Source organism: Castor canadensis, chromosome 11, assembly GCF_047511655.1.
Source record: "Castor canadensis chromosome 11, mCasCan1.hap1v2, whole genome shotgun sequence".
Lineage (NCBI taxonomy): Eukaryota > Metazoa > Chordata > Mammalia > Rodentia > Castoridae > Castor > Castor canadensis.
Genome location: NC_133396.1, coordinates 128,478,636 through 128,499,624, shown reverse-complemented (window position 1 = coordinate 128,499,624; position 20,989 = coordinate 128,478,636). Strand labels below are relative to the sequence as shown.

The following is a 20,989-nucleotide window of genomic DNA, read 5'->3' as shown; positions in this document are numbered from 1 at the left end:
GAAGATAAGCAGAATAAAGCCCCTGGCCTCTTTGAATTTAGTCTCATAGAGAAGACACAAAATAAGTAAATAGATAGCATGTCAGGGGGCAATAAGGGCCAGAGAGGCCAGTAAGGTAGGTAAGGGGAATGGAGAACACAAGAGAGGAGAACAGAGTGGTCAGGAAAGGTCTCTCTAATAAAGACATTCGTGAAGACAGCTGGAGGAAGGAAGAGAGCTGGCTAGGTGAATATATGGAGGGAAGGGACTCCAGGCTCAGGGTACAGCAAGGCTAAAGGCCCTGAGGCAATAGATCTTGATTTGTTGAGGGAATGCAAGGGGGCAGGGTTTAGAATTGAGTGGCTAAGTGGGAAAGTGAAAAGGTTAAACTCCAGAAGCCACAGTCCATAAGTTTGGCTTTCATGAAACAGGAACTCACTGGAGGATTTTAGCTGAGCCCTGAAGTGACCTATCTTCAGTGTAATGGAGTCATGCTGTCTGCTGGATGGCTACGATCCAAGGGAAAATGGAAGACCAATGCAGCTTTAACACACATGCCTCCTGTGGACCTGACCTTCTGCCAAGGGGACAGGTAGATCCAAGCCCCAGCGCCATGCCGTTGTCCTATGACACACAAAGTAGCCAAAAGAAAATGCTTGAGCCAAGCACTGGTGACTCACACCTGTAATCCTAGCTACTCGAGAGGCAGAGAGTAGGAGGACCTTGATTGGAAAGCCAGCCCCAGGCAAATAGTTCACGAGACCCTATCACAAAAAAAGGGCTGATGGAGTGACTCAAGCAGTAAGAGCACCTGCCTGGCAAGCTTAAGGCCCTAAACTGGGGGTGGAAAGGGGGGAAGAAATGAATACAGATTGCTTCACCTCAGCTTGTTTGGGGGCACTCTGGTGGATGAAGTAAGTCGTGCTGGAGGACACAAAGAAAACCACCTTAACCTGTGCTTTACCAGCTGAGGCCTCCCACTCCCATTGTCAGGTCCACTGTGCAGTCCCCAGGCAGGCCTTGTGCCCTCCTCACCTCCCCTGAGACACACTGCTGCCATCTGATTCCTGATGTGACTGCCCACCTTGCTCCCTCTGCTGAGGAGTCACCTCCTTCCTGCCAGGACCCATGAGTCAGCATCTCTCTGCTTGTGCTCTGGGAGGTGGGAGGCCAGCCCGCCCACTCACAGATTTTCTGCAAGAAGTCTTGGGACCATTAGCAGAAGCTTGCTCCTTGGACATGCCTCACTGCCACCACTACTCTGAGGCTCTCTGGCTGCTAGGTCTCAAAGAACATTGGGGAGGTCTCAGAAGCACCAAGGAGCAGAGGCCTGCTTTGCCCTTGGAGCATCAGAATTTTTTTTATCTGTCAACAACACCAACCACCTCTTTCTTCCATTAGAGCTGAGTCTAGTGTGGGAACAGAGACTTCTCCCACTGAGGTCATGTTCCTCGTTTTCAAATACTTCTTAGCCTTCTTAAGGATCTTGGGCAGAGTGGGGACAGAGGAGTGAGAGAAATGTTTTGTCCTGACCCTGCTCTCTCAAGTCTTTAACTCAAAAGGAAGGCTTTGCTGTCTTTGTTTTCTTTCCGACTTGTCTGGACTGGAGAGGCCTTGGGGGTACAAATGAAGTGGGGCGGGGTTACCTCCATTAAGACTTCTCCTGTCATCCTACCAGACCCAAACTTTCGAAAGGAAGCCTCTTTGGGGCTGTCTTTCACACAGGGCAAGTGGCTTCTCTTTTTTTTTGGCCCAGAAATGCAAGAGCTACTGTTAAAAACTTGGTGTGACAAAGGAGACCGGCCACAGGCCTGGGTTTCCTTCCTGTGAGGACAGCTCAAGCTTCCTTTTTTTCTTTGGTGGATGAAGGCTCCACGGGGTGTGTGGGGCGGGTGGGGGGGGGGAGCCTAGCCACTGGTTTTGTCTGTAGTCACACACTTAGGTCACAAATTCACAGCAAGAAACTTCGAGGAGAACTCAGAGAGCCCAGTCAACTAATGTCAGGCTCTACACTCAGTGCCAGAGATGAAATAAGTAAAACTTAGTCTCTACTTAGTCTCTGCTGTCAAGGACTTCAGAGTGTACTTGAGGACACAGACATTGAAGCCAGGAATCCCCACAAGAGTGGGACTGTCCCGAAGTTTCAAGCACAGTACTGTGGGGACATAGAAGAAGAAAAGCCTTTATGAGGGGAGGTGGTGGCCCTTGGGTCACATTTTCCTTTTAGCAACAATGCTGTTTTTAAAAAATTACAATCTTTGCAACAATTCAAGCAGTAAGAGTCCAAAGAAAAAAGTAACAAAACACCTGAAGACCCACAACCCAGAAATTTCCCACAGAAAGTTTCAAAATGTGACTTTTTTGGAATGTTACAAGGAAACTCCTGCTAAAATGAAGGAATTCATGCAAAGAACCAGAGTACAAAGTGACAATGAGCCAGGTCTGCGTGGAATGTGGGGTACCTGCAAGGGGGTTGCCAAGTGGACAGATCACTATGTCAGTATAGGGCCCACCTGTTTCAGGGACCAATCCAGTGCCTGATGCCCTTCGTGGGAGGCTTCCTATAAATATGTAGGGCTTTTTGTTGGTTGGGCTTTTTTGTTTGTTTGTTTTTTGGTTTTTTTTGAGACAGAGTCTCACTTTATACCACAAGCTAGTCTTAAACTCAAGAGGATCTTCCTGCTTCAGTCTCCCAAGGACTGGGATTACAGGTGTGCACCACCACACCCAGCTCAAATATATATTTAAAGAAGAAAGGAGCCAGGCACTGATGACTTACACCTGTAATCCTAGCTACTCAGGAGCCAGAGATCAGGAGAATCGAGGTTCAAAGCCAGCCCAGGCAAATAGTTCTTGAGACCATATCTTGAAAATACTCAACACAAAAAAGGGCTGGCAGAGTGGCTCAAGCAGTAAGAGCACCTGCCCAGCAAGCATGAGACCCTGAGTTCAAACCCCCAGTACCACCAAAAATAAGAAAGAAAGTAACATAGGGGCCAGGCATGTGGTTCATGCCTGCAATCCTAGCTACTCAAGAGGCAGAGATCAGGAGGATTGTGGTTTGAAGCCAGCCCAAGCAAATAGTTTGAGAGATCCTGTCTCAAAAAAAGCCCATCACAAAAAAGGGCTGGTGGAGTGGCTCAAGATGTAGGTCCTGAGTTCAAACTCCCACCCATACCACAAAAAAAAAAAAAAAGTTCCACAGAGAAGGCAGGCAGAGAGCATGGAATGGAGAGGGAAGAAAGGCCAAATTAACTAAATGACACTGTCAATAACAGTAACACAGCAGCACCTACTTAATTAGCTCACACATATGTCAAGTCCTAAGCCAAGCGTTTTTCGTTATTGATCCAATTAATCTTCACAACTGCGTTACATAAGAACTATTGTGATTTTTACATCTAAGGAAGCACCTAAAAAGAGCAAATAACCTGCCACGATCCTCCAAGTGTAATTTAGAATTGAAACTAAATTTAGAGGCTGCTAAAGTGGACCTTCTGTCTCCTGGAAAATGATTTCTGAAAAGTTTCAATGTCACCAAAATAGCATGCAATAACCTTCCCCGCACTCTCTGCCATGCTGCAGCAAAGGGACTTTGCTCACCTGGGTATGTAAATTTGCTCTATTTAAAATCAATCTCAATATTGCATAATCACATGTCATCTTCAAACCCTAAGATGATTTAAAATGCTTTAAAAACCCTGAAAGAATCAAGTTTAAAATATACACCCCATTTCCCAGGAGTGCCTGGTTTTCTTCTGTTCTGAGGAATCATTTCAGACACCACTTGTTTTAATTTATTGGTTGGGTTAGCTTTGTGCCATAGGGAGGGCAAGGAACATGTGCAGGAGGAACATGGAAACCTGAAACATTGCCTGTACCCAGCAGAGGACCCCCCCCCCAAGGAGGTCCATCCTTCAAGAAAGGAGGGGAGGGGAAGAGCTGCAGTAGGGAGGGGATTGGTCTGCCTGCAGTAGGCTGGGTGCATAGAGAAGCGAGGGTCTGAAATGGTCACACACAGGGTGAAAGTACAGTAGCAGTCAGGGTTCTGAAGTTCGGTTCTATCTGCCCTCCCAGATGGCACCTTCCACCTTCCTGGCTCCCACACCACCCCTTATGAATTCCAGTGTTTCAGCACTGAACTGGGGTATAGCTCAATGGTAGAACACTTGCCTAGCATGCACAGGACCCTGGATTACAATGCCAGCACCACAAGGAAACTAAAGAAAACTTCTAATCCAGTGGCCCAGAATGCTGGCTCTGGCTCTGATCACTGCATGAGGGCTCTTGTGAGAGTTCTTACTCAGACCTGATCCAAAGAAGAGGTGGGCAGAGATCTACTTTCCAGACCTAGAACCAGCCACCATGGAGCCATCTGTTTCCTGCCAAGTCAGGGTCCTGGGAGGAGGGAGGGCAGTGAGGGTCTGGGATGGTCAGGTTCCCTGGAGAGCCACACAACCAGTCTGCAGCCCCGCTGGGGACCAGTAAGAGCAGAGCTCAGCTCAGGAACTGAGGACCCTGATGTTCACTGGGAAGAGATAGGAGAGAGACATGATGACAAGGGTTGCAATGTCCCTTCATCCACCTGGGGATCCACCTGCCTGTGGAAAGTATGTCAGGGAGACTCTTGCATACTTTCCATGGCCTTAGTGGCCTGTTCTTGTTGGACTCTCCCTGGTGTTTCTGGAGACCAGTAAGGGCAAGAGAGGAGGGGAGTTAGAAACAAATGTCTTCAACGCTTGGGACACCTCAGGTAGAGCTGGGAAGGGGGGGGGAGAGCAGCAGCCATCCTGCCTTTGAGATGGGTGCACGGTGACCAATGCTGGGATTGGCCAGCAACCAGGAGACCGGGGGTCCAGCCTTGAGGGAGCAGGTGCAAGAAAGGCCTCCAGCGGTCCTGTAATCCAGGTTCAGCTGCATTTTGGAGGTGAACCCCAAAGCAGAGGTTCTCAAAGTGTGAAACACAAATCAGCTCCATCAACATCACCTGGGAAATGTCAATTTTAAAAAGCTTGCCCCAGGCCAGGCATGGTAGTGGCTCCCTTAAATCCCAGCTCTGTGGGAGGTAAGGGTAGGAGAATTGAGGTCTGTGATGAGGTCAGCCATTGGCAAAAACACAAGATCCTAAAAAAAAAAAGAAAAAAAGGCTGGGGGTGTGGCTCAAGTGGTAGAACACTTGCCTAACAAGGCAAAGTCCTGTGTTCAAACCCCAGTACCACAATTACAATAAATAAATTAACCCCCCACCCACCCCCAAGCCCTCCACCCACAGAGATCTGCACTTTTAGTGCTCTTTAGACCTAAAAACCACTTTGATCCTGGAAGCCAATAAAACTCTAAATGTCTTGGAAACTCTGAGGGAACAGTCAAATCCCCCACTCCGTACCCCACTCAAATCACATGTGCCACTGACCACAGCACCTGGCAAGTCCAGGGAGCCAGGACTGAAGTTTAGGTTTTCTTCTGTCTATGAAGATCTGGGTAGTGTTTCCTGTGCCCCATGCTTCAGTAGCACAGTGGCGGTGGTGCTTCCTGTCACTGACTCTGTGTTTCCATTCTGCCAAAGTGGTTTGCTGTTTTTGTTCTGCTCTGGGGGTTGGAGGAAGCAGAGTTTCTCACAGAGCCTCTTGGCAGTTTCTCCCTCTGTACCCCTCATGTTTCCACCAGAAGACAGAGACCAGAGATCGTCCCCGAGTCACCTCACGTTGGGAGAGCCAGCACCCGGATGAGAGTTCAGTGGGCATTACAGCCACCTCAGGGGGAACCAAACCTGTTGCTTTTCATCCTTGAGTCGACTCAGCCTGGTCTTTCAGGGGAAGACACAAGGTAGGGAGTTTGTTGGGAGAAAGAAAGTTTTAGAAGGAAAGCTTAGAAGCTTTAGGTAAAGATGGTTGGTTGGTTGGTTTTTTCTTGTCATAGCCTTTGGTAAATAAAGATTTAAGAGGAATAAATTTTGTAAGTAAAAAGTGGTACATTCGGAGTGTTTGGAAGACATGAAGATTAGGAGGATTTCTGTCATTCTTACATCATCTATTTTAAAAAATGTTTTATGCAAAACGCAAACCAATTTGCCTTTTCTCCTGAGAGTCAGCAGCATAGGAAGAGCCTAGGAAAGTGGCAGACATGCCGTCTAGCTGATTGCGATCGAATGAAGGCTTGGATGCTGAAGCCAGAGCGAGCACCTCCAAGGTTTCCATACGATGATGGATGCCTCCCCCACCCTTTCAGCGATCACAAGGAGGACTTCGGAGCCTGGCACACTGCGGGTGACCCTCGGCAGCCTAGAAGGGTGAGTGATTTGGGGTGGTGGACTTTCCCTGATTTGAACAGAAGGCCCTGACTCAGTCCAAGGAGCTTCTAACTCGACAGTACTACTACCCCACCCAGCCAGACTCAGGTTCAAACTCTAGGCTCAGAGGCACTGTTCAGGGTTGCCAGGAGGAAAGAAAGGAGGTGCTGGGGGGTGAGGAAAACTGCTGGTTAGATTTCCTTCCTCTCAGAGACTCTGATCTCTGTCCCCAAGAATCCATCTTGGGTTCCACCATGATAAAAACAAAAGGCCCCATTTCCCAAGAATCTGTATTTAGATCCTAAAACCTTGCCATGAATGGAAATTATAATGTAATAAGGATATATCTTTAAAACATAAAATCTCATGGAACTAATCACAGATGTAAGTTTACCACTAATGCTTTCAGTCTCATACAAACAAAAATAAAAAGTCCATGGGGAGCTGAAATTTTAACAACAATAGCAGATATAAATTTCAGTGCTATGATAAAAATAGAACCCAATGATAATAAATTTTTAAATTGCTGTAATTTGGGGAAGTAAATGTTATTACCAGAGCAAACATGTCACTTGTAGATAAACATGAACATCGATAAGGAGTGAATCCATGAAGATTGTCAGGAGGCTGACCTGTTCCCCAGAACTAATTCTTTTTTAAAATTTATTTTTTACTTTGTAATTGCTAAGGAAAAATTGTGTATATTTATTGTATACAACACATTTTGAAGTATGCATACATTATAGAATGGCTAAAATTGAGCAAAGTAACATATGCATTGCTTCACGAACTATTTGTGTGTGTGAGTATGTTTGTGATGATAATATTTAAAACATTGTTCTCAACAATACTGTGTTATGTAATAGAGCTCATGAACTATTCATTCTGGTTTTGGGGGTTTTTTGTTTTGCTTTGTTTTGATTTTTGGTGGGACTAGGGTTTGAACTCAGAGCTTTGTGCTTGCAAAGCAGGCACCCTATCCCTTGAGCCACACCTCTAGTCCATTTTGCTCTGGTTATTTTGGAGATGGGGGTCTCATGGACTATTTGCCTGGGGTGGCCTCAAACCACTATCCTCTAAATCTCAGCCTCCCAAGTAGCTAGGATTACAGGTGTGAGCCATCAGTGCCTGGCTAAACTAGACCTTCTAACTGAAATTTTTTATTCTTTGATCAATATCTCTGCAATCCCTCCCACACAGCCTCTGGTAAACACCATTCTACTCTCTACTTTTTTTTTTTTTTTTGTGGTACTGGGGGTTGAACTGTGCTTATTAGGCAGACACTCTACCACTTGAGCCACTCCGCCAGCCCCTACTCTATTTCTATTAGTACAACTTTTTTTTAGATTCCGTGTAAGAGAGGTAATGTGGTATTTGTTTTTCTGCGCTTGGCTTATTTCTCTTATTTCACATGTTGTCACAAGTGACAAGATTTTCTTCCTTTCTAAGGCTGAATAGTATTCACTATGTATATATGCCATATTTTCTTTATCCATTCATCTGCTGGACACTTAGTTTTTATGAATAAAGCTGCCATGAACGTGGCAGTATTGTAGAGCTCTCTCAATAAACATGGGAGTGTGAACATACTGATTTCATTTACTTGGAATAAATACCCACTACTGGGGTTAATGGATCACATGCTAGCTCTATTTTTGTTTTATTTTACTGTACTGGGGATTGAATCCAGGACCTCATTCATGCTAAGCATATACTTTACTGCTGAACTACATCCCCAGGCATGTTTTAAATTTTATTTTGAGACAGAAATTCACTAAGCTGCCCAGACTGGCCTCAAACTTGTGATCCTTTTTTTTTGCTGGTACTGGGGTTTTGAACTCAGGAACTCAGGGCCTCAAGCTTGCTAGGCAGGCACTCTACCACATGAGCCATGTCCCCAGCCCACTTGTGATCCTTTTGCCTCAACTTCCCCAGTGGATGAGGTTATAGGCTTGTGCCACTGCACCTGGCAATATTTTTTAATTTTTTTAAAGAACTTCCATCTGGGCACTGGTGATTCACCCCTGTAATCCCAGCTACTTGGGAGACTGAGATCGGGAGGATCAAGGTTCGAGGGCAACCTGGGCAAGTAGTTCGTGAGACCCTGTCTCCAAAATAACCAGAGCAAAATGGACTGGAAGTGTGACTCAAGCAACTGCTTTGCAAGCATGAAATTGAGTTCAAATCCCAGTCCCACCAAAAAAGAAAAGAAAAATTGGATTAATAAGCCTAGAACTAAGGAGGACAAAAACCTTTCCTGGTAGGTAACCTGGTCTCTAATATTTTGGAATGGCCGGCCAGTGACTGATTCCTAATTCCTGCTGTAATTCCATTGGCTGCTTCCTGTTCTAGTAGGCATAGCTGCCTTTGGGTTGCAATCATCTCAGTGCATTTCAACACCCAAGCAGAGCAGTAACTCCAGCCCTGCCAGGGAATTGCAAGGTGGCTCAGAGCTTGCATTGGTTAAATTCCACACAACAATTGAGTGTTGCTTGGAGACCAGCTCCACAAGCTGGAGGTTATTCAAGTCCATGCAAGCTGGACTCTGTCACCGAGCCACTCCCTAATGGTAAGCTGAGTAATTCTTTCCTCCAAGCAAGCCAGGAAGCCCAGGAGAGTAAAGAGGGGAGGCAGGGCCAGATGGATTTGACTTGGCAAGTTTGGAGGACAGCGTGGTACAACAGGAGGAGAAGGCTCTCTGGGCCCAAAGAGACCTAGACTCACATCCCATCTCTGCACCTTCCTGCCTGTGTAATCTTAACTTTACATTTCTGAGTCTAAATCTTGGGCTCCTTGGCCACAAAGTGAGATAGGATTATTGTTATTATTATTTCTTTTTTTTTTTTTTTGGTGGTACTGAGGTTTGAACTTTAGGGTCTCATATTTGCTAGGTAGACGCTTTACCACGTTAGCCACTCTACTAATCCAACAAGATAGGATTATTGTGGAGATTCAATAAATTCCACATGCAAACCCCCAGCACCTGATAGATACTCAAAAGAGAGATTACCTTTCTCCCTCATGCAAGTCCCTCCCTTCCATGAAGTCAACTGCAAAGATGACTCTCTCTTTCACCACTTGGCCCATTCCACCTAGCTTCCTTCATGGGACTCCCATTCCAAATCCCTGGGCTCTAACTCCTAAAGGTCTTCTCCAATCCCTTCCCCTCCCATCTTATGGCCACCTGGGTCAAGGCACTTGATTTTCCTCCTAGAAACAAAGACCAGAGCAGCAGTGTCTTCTCTGGTTTTGCCGGACTCCTGGCTGTCCTCCTGCTCGTCACAGCCTTTTGCATCCTGTGGAACTGGAATAAACGGAAAAAGCGTGAGTCCCTTGTTTGTCCCATGTTGAGCTATGTCTCATAGTAGGCTCAATCCTCCAGCCTGGCATTTGAAGCCCATTCATTTTCCAATGACAAACTATTATACTGGAGGGTCCTCTTGCTCTGTCTTTACCTGATCCACTGGTCCCAAGGTCTGGCTGCAGTGCCACTGGGAAGATAGGGCCCTAGTGCCCCTGTTCCCAGTTTCCTCTTCCTGCTTCTGCACCCCCACACCGCCGTGTCCCCTATTCTTCTATCTCAAGTCTGAAAATATGTATTTTTATGATAAGGATGGGGACTGTTTCTTGCCCCCAAAACTCCCCACATTCTGTGCACTGACCCCCATCAATCATGACTACCATCTCTCTCATTGCCTTCCAGGGCAAGTTCCTTACCTCCAAGTTAATGTCATGCCTTCGCTGACTCTGCCTCGACCCAGACAACGGGCCAAAAACATTTATGACCTTTTGCCTCGGCAGCAAGAAGAGATGGGTAGGTTTCTCCTAATACACGGAGTCCTGATGCTCTGAACTTCTGCTGCCAGAATGCACCTCTCACAGCTGAGAGCAACTTTCTCTAAGCTTCCAGACTGTTCTTCCCCACCGACAGTGCTGAGGGGAATGAGGTGGATAGGCCGTCACTGCACCTCCAGTGGAAACCTGGAGAGCTTTGAAAGGGAGCAGAGGGCTATTGGGCTTGGGTTTTGGTTTTTCTTGTTGCTAAGACAGCAGAGGAAAGCTAAGTATGTCCAAGCATGGGGAAGACATGAATGAGAAGACCATGATGCCAGTATTACATGCAAGGGACAGGGGAGTCCTCCACAGAAGTTTCTGAGGAGTCTTCTAGATCTCAGAGCACATCACCCATGTAGCTCTGACCCCCACCACCACCACAGAACACCAGGCCCTAGGCTAGAAATTCCAGGCACCATGCAAACCCAGTTCACCCACCATACAGGCTTGTTCAGGCTGAAGCACTCCGAGACTGGATAACCATTTTCATTTTCTGTCCTTCCAGGGAGTCATCAGTCAAGGAGTAGCCGTGCTTTCAGTACTGAGAGCCTCCTCTCCAGAAATTCTGACAACCCTGAGCGTGCGGTAAGAGTCAAGTGAAAAGATCAGGTCTCTGGCAGGAGAACTGAGGGGAATGAGTTCTAAGTCTCAGATCTGGTTTCACAGCTGATAAACAATGTGTCCTTTAGCATATGTCCTGTGGTCCTATTAATAAATTGGACCTTCCTACTGCCCAAAGAGAAAAATTAAGAATCTAATTTAGATTAAGAAAAATCAAGAAAGACAAGAGCAAGTGCTTGGGGTGTTAAGAAAGGAACAGGTATTCAAGTACATGATGTTAGAACTGAAATTGATTGTTTTCAAAAAGATGGGTTAAGTGCTTATCTAAATGTGTTGTTCCCTTCAAAGTAATCCCTTCAGGAGGGTGCACAAATATTCCAGTAACGCTGTTGGTGCTCAAAACACACTTAAAATTTGGCTTTGGAAATTACTTGTAGGGCCTGTGTTCTCAGTTTTCCTCAATAGCAGAGATTTCCATGAGTCATTCAGCAACCCAAACTGGCGTAGAAAGTGTGTGATTGAATCAGGGTGTCTTAGTCAATTTTGGGTAATTGTAATGAACAGATATTTATTTGACTCAGCATTCTGGAGGCTGGGAAGTTCAAGCTCAAGGGGGCTGCATCTGATGAGGGTCTTCTTACTGCGTTAAAACTTGGCAAAATACATCACATGGCAAGAGAGCCAGAGAGAGGAGGGGACTGAACTCATCCTTTTATCAGGATCCCACTCCTGCAATAACAGCTTTAATCTCCTCCTAAATGTCTCACTCAATACTATTGCAAGGGGATTAAAATTCCAACACATGAATTTTGGGAGATTCATTCAAACCATAATGGGGGGAGGGGGTTCGAAAACCCCTGAGGTCACAAGAGAAAGGTTACAACGAACAGCAATAATTCTGTGTGCTCATGATCTGACTCTGAAGGCATCTCCCAAGGAGACGTCCAACCACAGCTTGGGGCAGAGGCACCAGGGACAGTAGAGGGACAACCCTGAAGATCAGGGTAATGGTTTTCATAGACACACTGTTTGTCAGTCCCTCTGGCTTTCTAGTCATCCTTGGCAAAGGGTGACATTACCAGAAATGGAAATGCCGTTGTTACTCAGCCTCTTGTTACCCAGAGGTTCAGGTTCAATTACCAGGCAGCTACATCACTTCCGACCTTAACTTCCTGCTCCTCCTCCTCCCAATTGTTGGGCTGTGCTCCTGCCAGTAAGACTTCCTGGAGTAGCAAACCCGAGTAGCTGAGGAAGGGCCTAGGGGAGGAAACTCCAGTACCAAAGCTAGTTTCAGGGCTGGAATGGTCCCTCTGGGGATTTTGCATTTAGAGCTCAGGTCCCAAACTGTCTAAGCCAATAAACATGTTAAGTTTGCACTAAAGTGTTCAAAGAACACTCTCAGTCAGTTCCCAACTTTTTTAAAATTGATGACATTTCACGTTGAAAGTCCAGGTGCTCAGTTTTTCTTGAAAACTCAGAAATTCTGGAAACATTAGACCAGCATCCCTAACAAGCAATCATTAGCTGAGTGTATGTCTCAGTTGTCAGTTTAATAATAACAGCAAGTATTTTTTAGTGTTTTCTAAACACTTCCTATGTAGCAGTTCATTTGCCCCTTGCAACCTTATGTGGTAGACATCACAATAATCTTCATTTTGTAAAGCAGGAAGTGGAGACACAGAGAGATTAGATGTAACACTCAGACTCCCTCAGTGCAAAGTGTTAAGGCTGGGATTTGCATCTTCAGTCTGACTCGAACCTCTGTCTTTTGCACTGTGCTATGTACCTCTCGATGTGCTCTCTCCAGTGTATTATACTTCTCTCCCACTCCCAGTAAACCCCCACCCTGTGGCTACAACCTACTTGCAACTTGCTATCATGTTTCTGTGATTGTTTTTGTTGAACTCAGCCCACTTCTGTCAGCCACTTATACCTACCTGGTATCCAGAGCCTTGAGATCTGAGCCCTTCATTTACAGCTTTGCTCCAGGGTTTTGGGATGTGGCTTAAGTGGTAGAGTTTTGCTTCAAGGAGAAGGACTGGATGAAGCATCTATGATAGCAGTACAGAGCAGGGAAGAAGAAAGGCTCTGCCCCTATTTCTTCTTCCATCCTATCACTTTCTCTTCTTCCTCACAGCTTTCCCAAGCAGATGACACCAGCCAGAGGCATCGAGCCCATATCCACACTGTGGGGTACACAGTGGGCATCTATGACAATGCTACAGTGCCCCAGATGGGTGGGCACCTTGCTCCCTCAGCACATTACATCAGTGGCAGCACTTCCAGGGACAGCTCAAGCATTTCTTCAGTGGAGTCAAATGATTATGTCAATGTCCCCACAGTGGAAGGCCTTGCCGAGACTCTAAATTCTACCAACGGCCCACCCAAAAATCTCTTTGTTCTTCCAAGAGCCCGGGAGCTTACTGAGGAAAGGCCTGCAGTCTGTGAGGATGCCAGTGACTGCACTAGTTTTTGGGTCCCAGGAACACAGGGCAGTGATCCACTCAGTGATGAGGAGGATTCTCCTCAGACCTCAAATGACTACATCAATGTGACTGGTTTGGAACTTGGGGACATCCAGGAGGAACAGCCCAGGGTGGCTTTTCAGGGCTGCAGAGATTATGAAAATATCCCACCAGCAAATCCCAATGGAAGCCAGCAGCAGGCTGAGGAAGAAGTGACATCTTCAAACACAGAGGACAGGACAGATGGTTCAGTGACCCAAATCTCATCTGTCACGAGGAAGTCCCTGTCTTCAGGATATTACATGGCCTTTCAGCCATCCATACAGAATGAGAACAGTCAGATGTCACATGAAGAAGAAATGTCGGATGAAGACTCTAATGACTACGAGAATGTGCTAGTTGCTGAGTTAGGAGAGGGGGACAGGGAGCAGGAGCCTGGAACTTGGTGCCCTCCTGATGAACAAATATCAAGATACCCTGCTGGGACGCCACATGGGGTGCTCTATCCTGCTGAGTTCTTAGCCAATACAGAATCTAAGGAAGGCCCTTGAGCATCCCAGTAGACCAGTGGATTCACAGGTGAGGCTAAGAAGAGGCCGAGAGGAATAGGGAGCAAAGCGATTGTCGAAAAGCTAAGGTTTGGGAAATCCAGAAAGGAATTCTTCTCAAGCGGGGTACTGTTATCTCTCAGACCAACTGAAGAATGTTTGCTGAAACTGCCTTCCTGAATGAACTCTTAGGAAAGAGAAAACCAGATAGTACTTGGTGTACAGTGAAAGTATGACTAGTCTAAAATAATTACTGTCACTCATACCAGCTGCAAAGCAAAAGTATAAATTATCTTGTAACCCAGGCAAAAAGAAAGGAAGATGCTGGGGTAGGGTAGGCAAGTTCCATTTCAAAAAGAATGTCCAACCAAATAGCAGTGAAGATGCAGAACAATAGGAACTCTGTCACTGCTGATGTGACTTGGTACTTTCTTACATGTACACACTTACTTACATGTTCCACTATGAGGAATTGACCCACGCAAACACCAAACTCACGCTCACACAAAAACCGCTGCGTATACCACTTTCACCATAATTGCTCCAAACTAGAAATAACCCAGGTGTGCTTCACCCGATGAATGGATAACGGATTGCAGGTATGTATTCCACGAGTTTATCCATACTCAGCCGTAAACAGGAATAAACTATTGGTTCACACAACATTGTGGACAAATCTTAGTTGCATTGGGTTAAGTGAAAGCTTAGACCTAAACAATTACACACCCAAACGTGTACAATTCCATTCATAGAACATTCCGGAAAAAGCAAAATTATAGGAATGGGAAATAGGCTGCCAGGTGTAAGGAAAGGAGAAGAGTTGTCTCCAAGAGACTGCACAGCAGAATCTTCAGGATGGTGGAGCTGCCCTGTGGCAGTACTGTGGTGGTGGATACAGGATTGTATACATTGTCAATCCAGAAAGAGCTGCACACCACCAAGAGGAATATTTACTTACGTGAATTTTAAAAAATTAGCCAGGCTGTCAGAGGAACCCACAGTGTAACAGTGTAACAAATGAATCTGTGACGTAACCTAACTGAGGGAGGGGGGAGGAACTGACCTTGACTTTGACAAACAGTGTTTTGACTTGAAACTGTAGGATAAAGACACAAAGGGCTATACACACACACTACACTATAGTTGGTCATTTTCTCAGGAAGTGTGGGTTTGCAATTCTGAACCTACTTAAATGTGTACTAGAGTTATACAAGTAAGTAACTCTATTATAGACAAGAAAAGGTAAATTTCCCACTGGCAAACAAAGACATAAGGAGGAAAAGCTAGAATAAACTCTGGGAGGCTGGATTAGAGTTGGAGATACAGTTTGAGCTCATGTTTTATGTGTGTGTGTGTGTGTGTGTATAATTGTGTATGTACAAAGGCTAGTGCACACACGTTTCCTAGTTGTGTATACTAAGAGGACCTAGAAGCAATGGCACACCAGAAACACTGAGCACGTTTAGCTTTCAGATATTGGTTTCTAAATGCTGTTCTCCAATAAAAGTAACCAAACTTCTTGGAGAAATGCTTGTGCAAGGGCTGGGGCAGGGAAAATACAAGAAAAGCTCGTGTGTCTTATAGAAAAGAAGAGAGAGAGAAAAGAGTTGTCCAAAGGAACCAACTGAAAAGCCTCCCAAAGCAAAGCTAGAACAATTTGAGCAATAAAAACAAATAATTGTAATATTGATTAATAATCCAAAGAATAAAATAAATACCCATGAGTCCACACCAAGTTAAAATGGAGAAAAATGATGCATTTTAATTACAGATGAATTCCAAGAAATATAGTAGACAGAGGAGGAGTCAGATGTGGTGGAACATTCCTGTAATCCCAGGAATTGAGGCAGGAGGATTGTGAGCTCAAGGACAGCCTGGGGTATGGAGGGAGACCCTGTCTCAAACCGCCCCCCTGCCCCCGCCCCAGCAAAAGAAAGGAAGAATGAGGGAAATAGAAAATTATCATTGAGATACAACAGAATAATTGCTACAGGCAAATCCACTGAAGAATGGTAAAATTAGTTAAGTAACACTTTAAGGAGAAATAAAACAGTTGCACAGCTTAAAGTATCTCCCCCAGACGTTTATTCCTTGCCATGCTGTTTTTATCACATGTCCACAAATTATTTGATTCTTCCCATGGAGCTTAATTCCCCTCCTCTCCAGTATGAATTAGATTTATGACTCCTCGAATGGACAGACTATCTAAAGGGGAAAATAATAAATTTACTGTGGAGAAACATGGTAGACGTCACCTTAACCATGTGATGAAGGTCAACTAGTCAGTAACAAGTCAAATTGCTATTTTGTGCCCCTTATACTACCCAAAAATCCATAACCCAAGTCTTAACAGAAAATCTAAATTGAATGATTTTGCACAAATACCTGACCAAAACTCTTAAAAGTGTCAAGGTCATGAAAGACAAGGAAAGACCTAGAAACTATCAGAAATCGGAGGAGAGGAGGGAGACATGATGACCAAATGCAATGTGATGCCTTGATTGCATCCTGAAACAGAAAACAGGCCTTATTGGAAAAACTGATGAAATTCTAAAATGTCCATATTTTGGTTAGTAACACTGTTAATTTCTTCATTTTTATAACTGTACCATGGTCACATAAGATGTCAACATTAGGAGAAGGAAGGATACACAGGAACTCTGAACTATTCTTGCAACTCTTCTGTAAACCTAAAATCGTTTCAAAATAAAAATAATCTTAAAGCACGGGAAAAGGTAAAAGTGAAGACATCTGGGGTCATCCCACTTAAATATGTGTGAGCCATTCTGTGTCTTTGTCCCTTTTGCAGAATGGATGTAACATAAAGCACTCTTTAATGTGATGTGCCTAATATTTTCTGCTTTGTTTTGTTAACACCTGCCCAATCTTCCCTATCAACCTGTAATCACTTTGTCTACTGAAAAATATCTTTAATTCCTATGTGTTCCTTCTGGCTTTTAGCACAAGGCTCAAGATAAAGACAGATTAATGATAATTGATGATTGATGATATGGTTCAGTGTTCTTCCTTATGTCACAAAATATTGAGTGAGGTTTGTTTCTGTTGTTCAGACCTAAAGTTGAGTTCTTAAGACATAAAATATCCTACATGCTGAATTCGGAGCACTACTTACTGTTAGAAGTCAGTCAACCACCTCAGGGCTTACTGAGAGGGGAAGTCTTACCTTACCACAAACTGCTCTCTACCATACAATGTCCCTGTGCCACATCAGAAGACTGAGAGGTGACCAAGGCCAGCGAGGAGAAGGGTCTTCCTCTTTTATTGCCCCATCCCTGGGAGGTGGTAACCATGTCTATCTGCCCCAGGAAGAGAAGGAAGGAAGGTGCTGCCAGAACCGAGGCTAGGAAGCAGCTGGCCACCCCCTGTTGGACATACCAATGATGGGTGTGTGACAGGGGAAGGGGACTGGGCCTGAGCTGTCTTATTGGCACCTCTTAAGCAGGGTGCAGGGCAAGGGGCCCCTAGCATGAAATTGTGAGCTGCAGACCATCTGAGGCAGCCTTGCATGCACATGCCCAGGTGGATGACAGGAGGTTATTGCAGACGTCTAGTGACTATATTATAGGTAGATTTTTTTTCAGAGCTCCCAGATTCACCAAAAAATAAGTATTTGGTTTATGTCCCTGGTTCATGGCAAAAGTGAAGGTGGCAACCTGTGACTTGTGATGGTGTCTGAATTGGGCTACACTTGTGGGACTGAGTTCCTAACTTGTGGAGTCTGTGTCAACTCCAGAATTGACTTGAATTGTAGGACACCCAAATGGTGCTTGGAGAGTTGGAGCATTGGCTGGTGTGGGGGGAAAAAAAAACCCAAACCAAATGTTTAGTGTCAAAAGTGTCATGAACTAAAACAAATCATTACCCCACAAGTGGCCAGCATTTAAATTCATGCCATGCAGACAGTACATTGACAGTCTGGTTCTGGTGGCCAGTTAGTTTAGCCAGGGCAGCTAGAAGCACAGAGAAAGGACAGAAACCTGTTGTCAGGGAAGAAGAGGCTCACATTCACACCAGGTGTGAGAATGAAGCTTGAATGGAAAGAATGAAATGTCACAAACACTAGCCTGAGAGGACACTCATGACTGAGAATTTTCACAGTGGAATAAAACTGGCTTGTTATCATATTTTAATTCTTTCCCTTTATTGTTTCGTTGTCCAGCATTTGTTGCCAGGAAATTTTGAGTAATTGGTGCATCTCATATGCTTGATAATGTTAACTATGAGGAAATTGTTTCAAGATTGGGACAAAACGAAAGACAGATATAAAGATAATCAATCCATTGTGATTCTATAACTATGTGGTGAATTAATCATTCAAACTTGTAGTTATTAATGGGATCTTCATTCAGAATAGTGCATAATATAAAACACAGAGATTTGCTAAGTCTGTCCTTCCTTCTAAAAGATCCCAAGTCTCAGTCTAAGGATTCAGCTCAGTGACAGTGAACTTGCCAGCATACAAAGGCTCCCCTCAGGACTGCAGGAAAAAAGTCTTGCTATCTCTCTGGCACTTACTTGTACTTCCTGACACTGCCTTGGTATCATGGGACTTAATCGTCATTTCTGGATTTCCTGTGGTCTCAGGGCTTGTACTAACTTGAAAATACTTCCAGAAACTTTGGATCAGTCAGCCCATAACCTGATCCCCTGGAGTTACAAGAACATAGAAATAAACTGGCACCAGAGGCTCACTCCTATAATCCTAGCTACTCAGGAGGCAGAGATCGGGAGGATTGAGTTTTGAGGCCAGCAAATAGTTCTTGAGACCCTATCTCAAAAATACCCAACACAAAAAAGGGCTGTAAGAGTGACTCAAGTGGTAGAGTACTTGCCTAGCAAGCTTGAGGCCCTGAGTTCAAACCCCAGTACTACCAAAAAAAGAATAAGAGATAAACTATAGACTGCCTTCTTTTCCCTGTTATCAACCATTCCCTTCAGCATCCCCAACTCCAGAGTGGGGAGGTTAGACATCCACTTCTACCTGGAAGGATTAGGATCATTTCAGAAGAATATGACAACACAACACGGCCAGAACTTTAGCCTGTTCCTCTGTCTCAGAATCTCCCTGTGGAGCACCTGAGGCCCTTCACAAGAGCGCAGATGCCCACAGCACCAGCTTCCCCGACATGCAAACTTGCTTTAATGTTCTGCTCTCACCATCTTGAAATTCTTTTTCTTTTTTTGGCGGCTCTGGGATTTGAACTCAGGGCTTCACACTTGCTAGACAGGCTTGAGCCACTCCACCAGTCCTTTTTGTGATGGGTTTTTTGAGATAGAGTCTCTCAAGCTATTTGCCTGAAGCTGGCTTCGAACCGCAATCCTCCTGATCTCTGCCTCCTGAGTAGCTAGGATTACAGGTGTGAACCACCACCAGCGCCAGGCTTGAAATTCTTAACTTTGAAAGAAATTCTTATCTTTGAATTTGTGTTTTGCAAATGGAGCAACAGAGAACTCTTGTAAGAAGAGAAGACACGTGCAATATACCTGTGCACTGCTCATGGCCTCCCATTCACAAATAACTTTTGCAATGCCCATGAGTGATGGACTTTGATGGACCCACAATCTGTGGAAGTTCAGCAAGACTCAGTGTGAGTACAAAGTAAGCAGCTGTGTCAACAACCAAGTAGGCAGGGTCCCTAAAAGTCCCCAGAGGCCATGCTTGCAGTTCTTTGAACACAGAAAAAAGGCAATGTTGTCCTAAGGCACACAAACGACCAAGGACACTTACTTGAGTTACTTCCCGGTATTAGTCAACCACTTATACTGAACCAGCACTAGATAAGGTACCTGATGCTCACTCCCCCATATGACATTTTGGCCATAGGTGCGTGGCCAAAATGATTTGTTTTTGCCCTTATATTGTATCTATGGTTCTCAAACTTTAATGTTTATTAGAATCGCCTGGAGGGCTTGTTAAAATAAAGTTTTTGTGGTCCAGTAGGCCTGAGATTGGCCCTAAGAATTTGCATTTCTAACAAGATTCCAGGTGTTGCTGAATCCCTACTTATTGGGCTAATCGGAAGTTGCAGTCTTTTGTGGGATGTTATGGTTTGAATGGGAGATGATCCCTAAGAACCCATGTGTTGAACGCCTGTTTCCCAGCTGGTGGCACTATTTTGGGAAGTTTTGGAAACTTGAGGAGGTGGGACCTAGCTGGAGAAAGTAGGTCAATGTGGACATAGGTTTGCAGGTTGTACCGTCCCTTCCTCACTCCCTGCCTCCTGTTCACCTCGAGGTGAAGAGCCTCATGCTCCACCTGCTCCAACCGCCATGATCTTCTTCCTCGTCCTGGACCCAGAATCAACAGAGCCAGGACTACAGAATGAAATCTCTGAAACCATGAGCCAAAATAAAGCTTTCCTCCTTTAAGTTGTTCTCTCAGATTTTGTCACAGCAATGAGAAAAGTGACCCACAGGGGTCAACTTTTGTTTTACAGAATCCCCATGTCAGTGGTACGTCCACCATCAGCCCAGGTTACTGCTTGCTGCTTCAGTCTGCTGATTTTCACCCTGCAATTCCTAGTCCCTAACAGCGCTTTGGAGATAACACTCTAACCAAGTCACCTGTGCCTCTGGCCTCTACCCCAACCCCAGGCAGCCAAGCGCCTGCTGACACTGCTAATAATGGAAGTGCTCATCCATGGTTCAGTAGAGCTAAAAACCTATCAAAGCAGTAGTGTCAATTTTTTTGGCTCAAACCCCAGAAGTCCTACTGAGTAAAACTAGTCTACTGGACTGGGGGTGTGGCTCAAGTGGTAGAGCACCTGCCTAGGAAGCACAAAGCCCTGAATTCAAGTTCAAACCTAGTTTACTGATTCCTAAAAGGCCTTAGTGTAGATCTCTGAAGGTTTCTCCAGACAATAAGACTTCTGTGAAATGAAAGGGAATGTACTCTATCTTCATTAAACCTAGTCAGGCTGCCCTTCAGCAAAGTTTTCTTTGAACGAAGACTCAGCTCGTTCATTTCATACATATCTACTCCTCCAGAGTTGCTTCCCTCTACCTCAACTTCAACTCCACTCTCAGGACAGACGTATGCACTGTTAAAGGGACTCCTTCTTAGGCCTTTGAGTTGTCCCATTCAATGGTCCCAAAGCCATTTATCATGATAAGCATGTTACTTTGGGAACCTGATTGTCCTTTCCTAAAATCAAACTTTGGCTGGGTCTTCCCAGCCTTATATCTTAGGGGAGATTGCAGAGTTCCTGCTCCCTCTCTTTTGTGAGATGAAACAGTTTCAAAATAAATCTGTGGCTATGGAAAGATACAAGGGATACCATCAAAATCCACCA

At 44.9% G+C, this 20,989-nt stretch overlaps 1 protein-coding gene across 3 annotated transcripts; it reads left to right on the top strand.

Moving 5' to 3' along the window:
* The first annotated feature begins 377 nt into the window (after positions 1 to 377).
* Positions 378 to 19,644, top strand: Lax1 (lymphocyte transmembrane adaptor 1). 3 transcript variants are annotated; one of them, XM_074048587.1, is made up of 7 exons: positions 378 to 571; positions 5,647 to 5,805; positions 6,067 to 6,268; positions 9,483 to 9,592; positions 9,972 to 10,082; positions 10,608 to 10,687; positions 12,801 to 19,644. In XM_074048587.1, the coding sequence occupies exons 3-7, from the start codon at positions 6,180 to 6,182 to the stop codon at positions 13,677 to 13,679; spliced, it is 1,269 nt and encodes a 422-aa protein (XP_073904688.1). In that variant the 5' UTR covers positions 378 to 571; positions 5,647 to 5,805; positions 6,067 to 6,179; the 3' UTR covers positions 13,680 to 19,644. The 3 variants fall into 3 exon arrangements, with proteins under 3 accessions (XP_073904688.1, XP_020031696.2, XP_020031695.2); XM_020176107.2 differs by lacking the exon at positions 378 to 571 and having other exon boundaries at positions 5,373 to 5,805; positions 6,071 to 6,268; XM_020176106.2 differs by lacking the exon at positions 378 to 571 and having other exon boundaries at positions 5,373 to 5,805.
* The last annotated feature ends 1,345 nt before the right edge of the window (positions 19,645 to 20,989 follow it).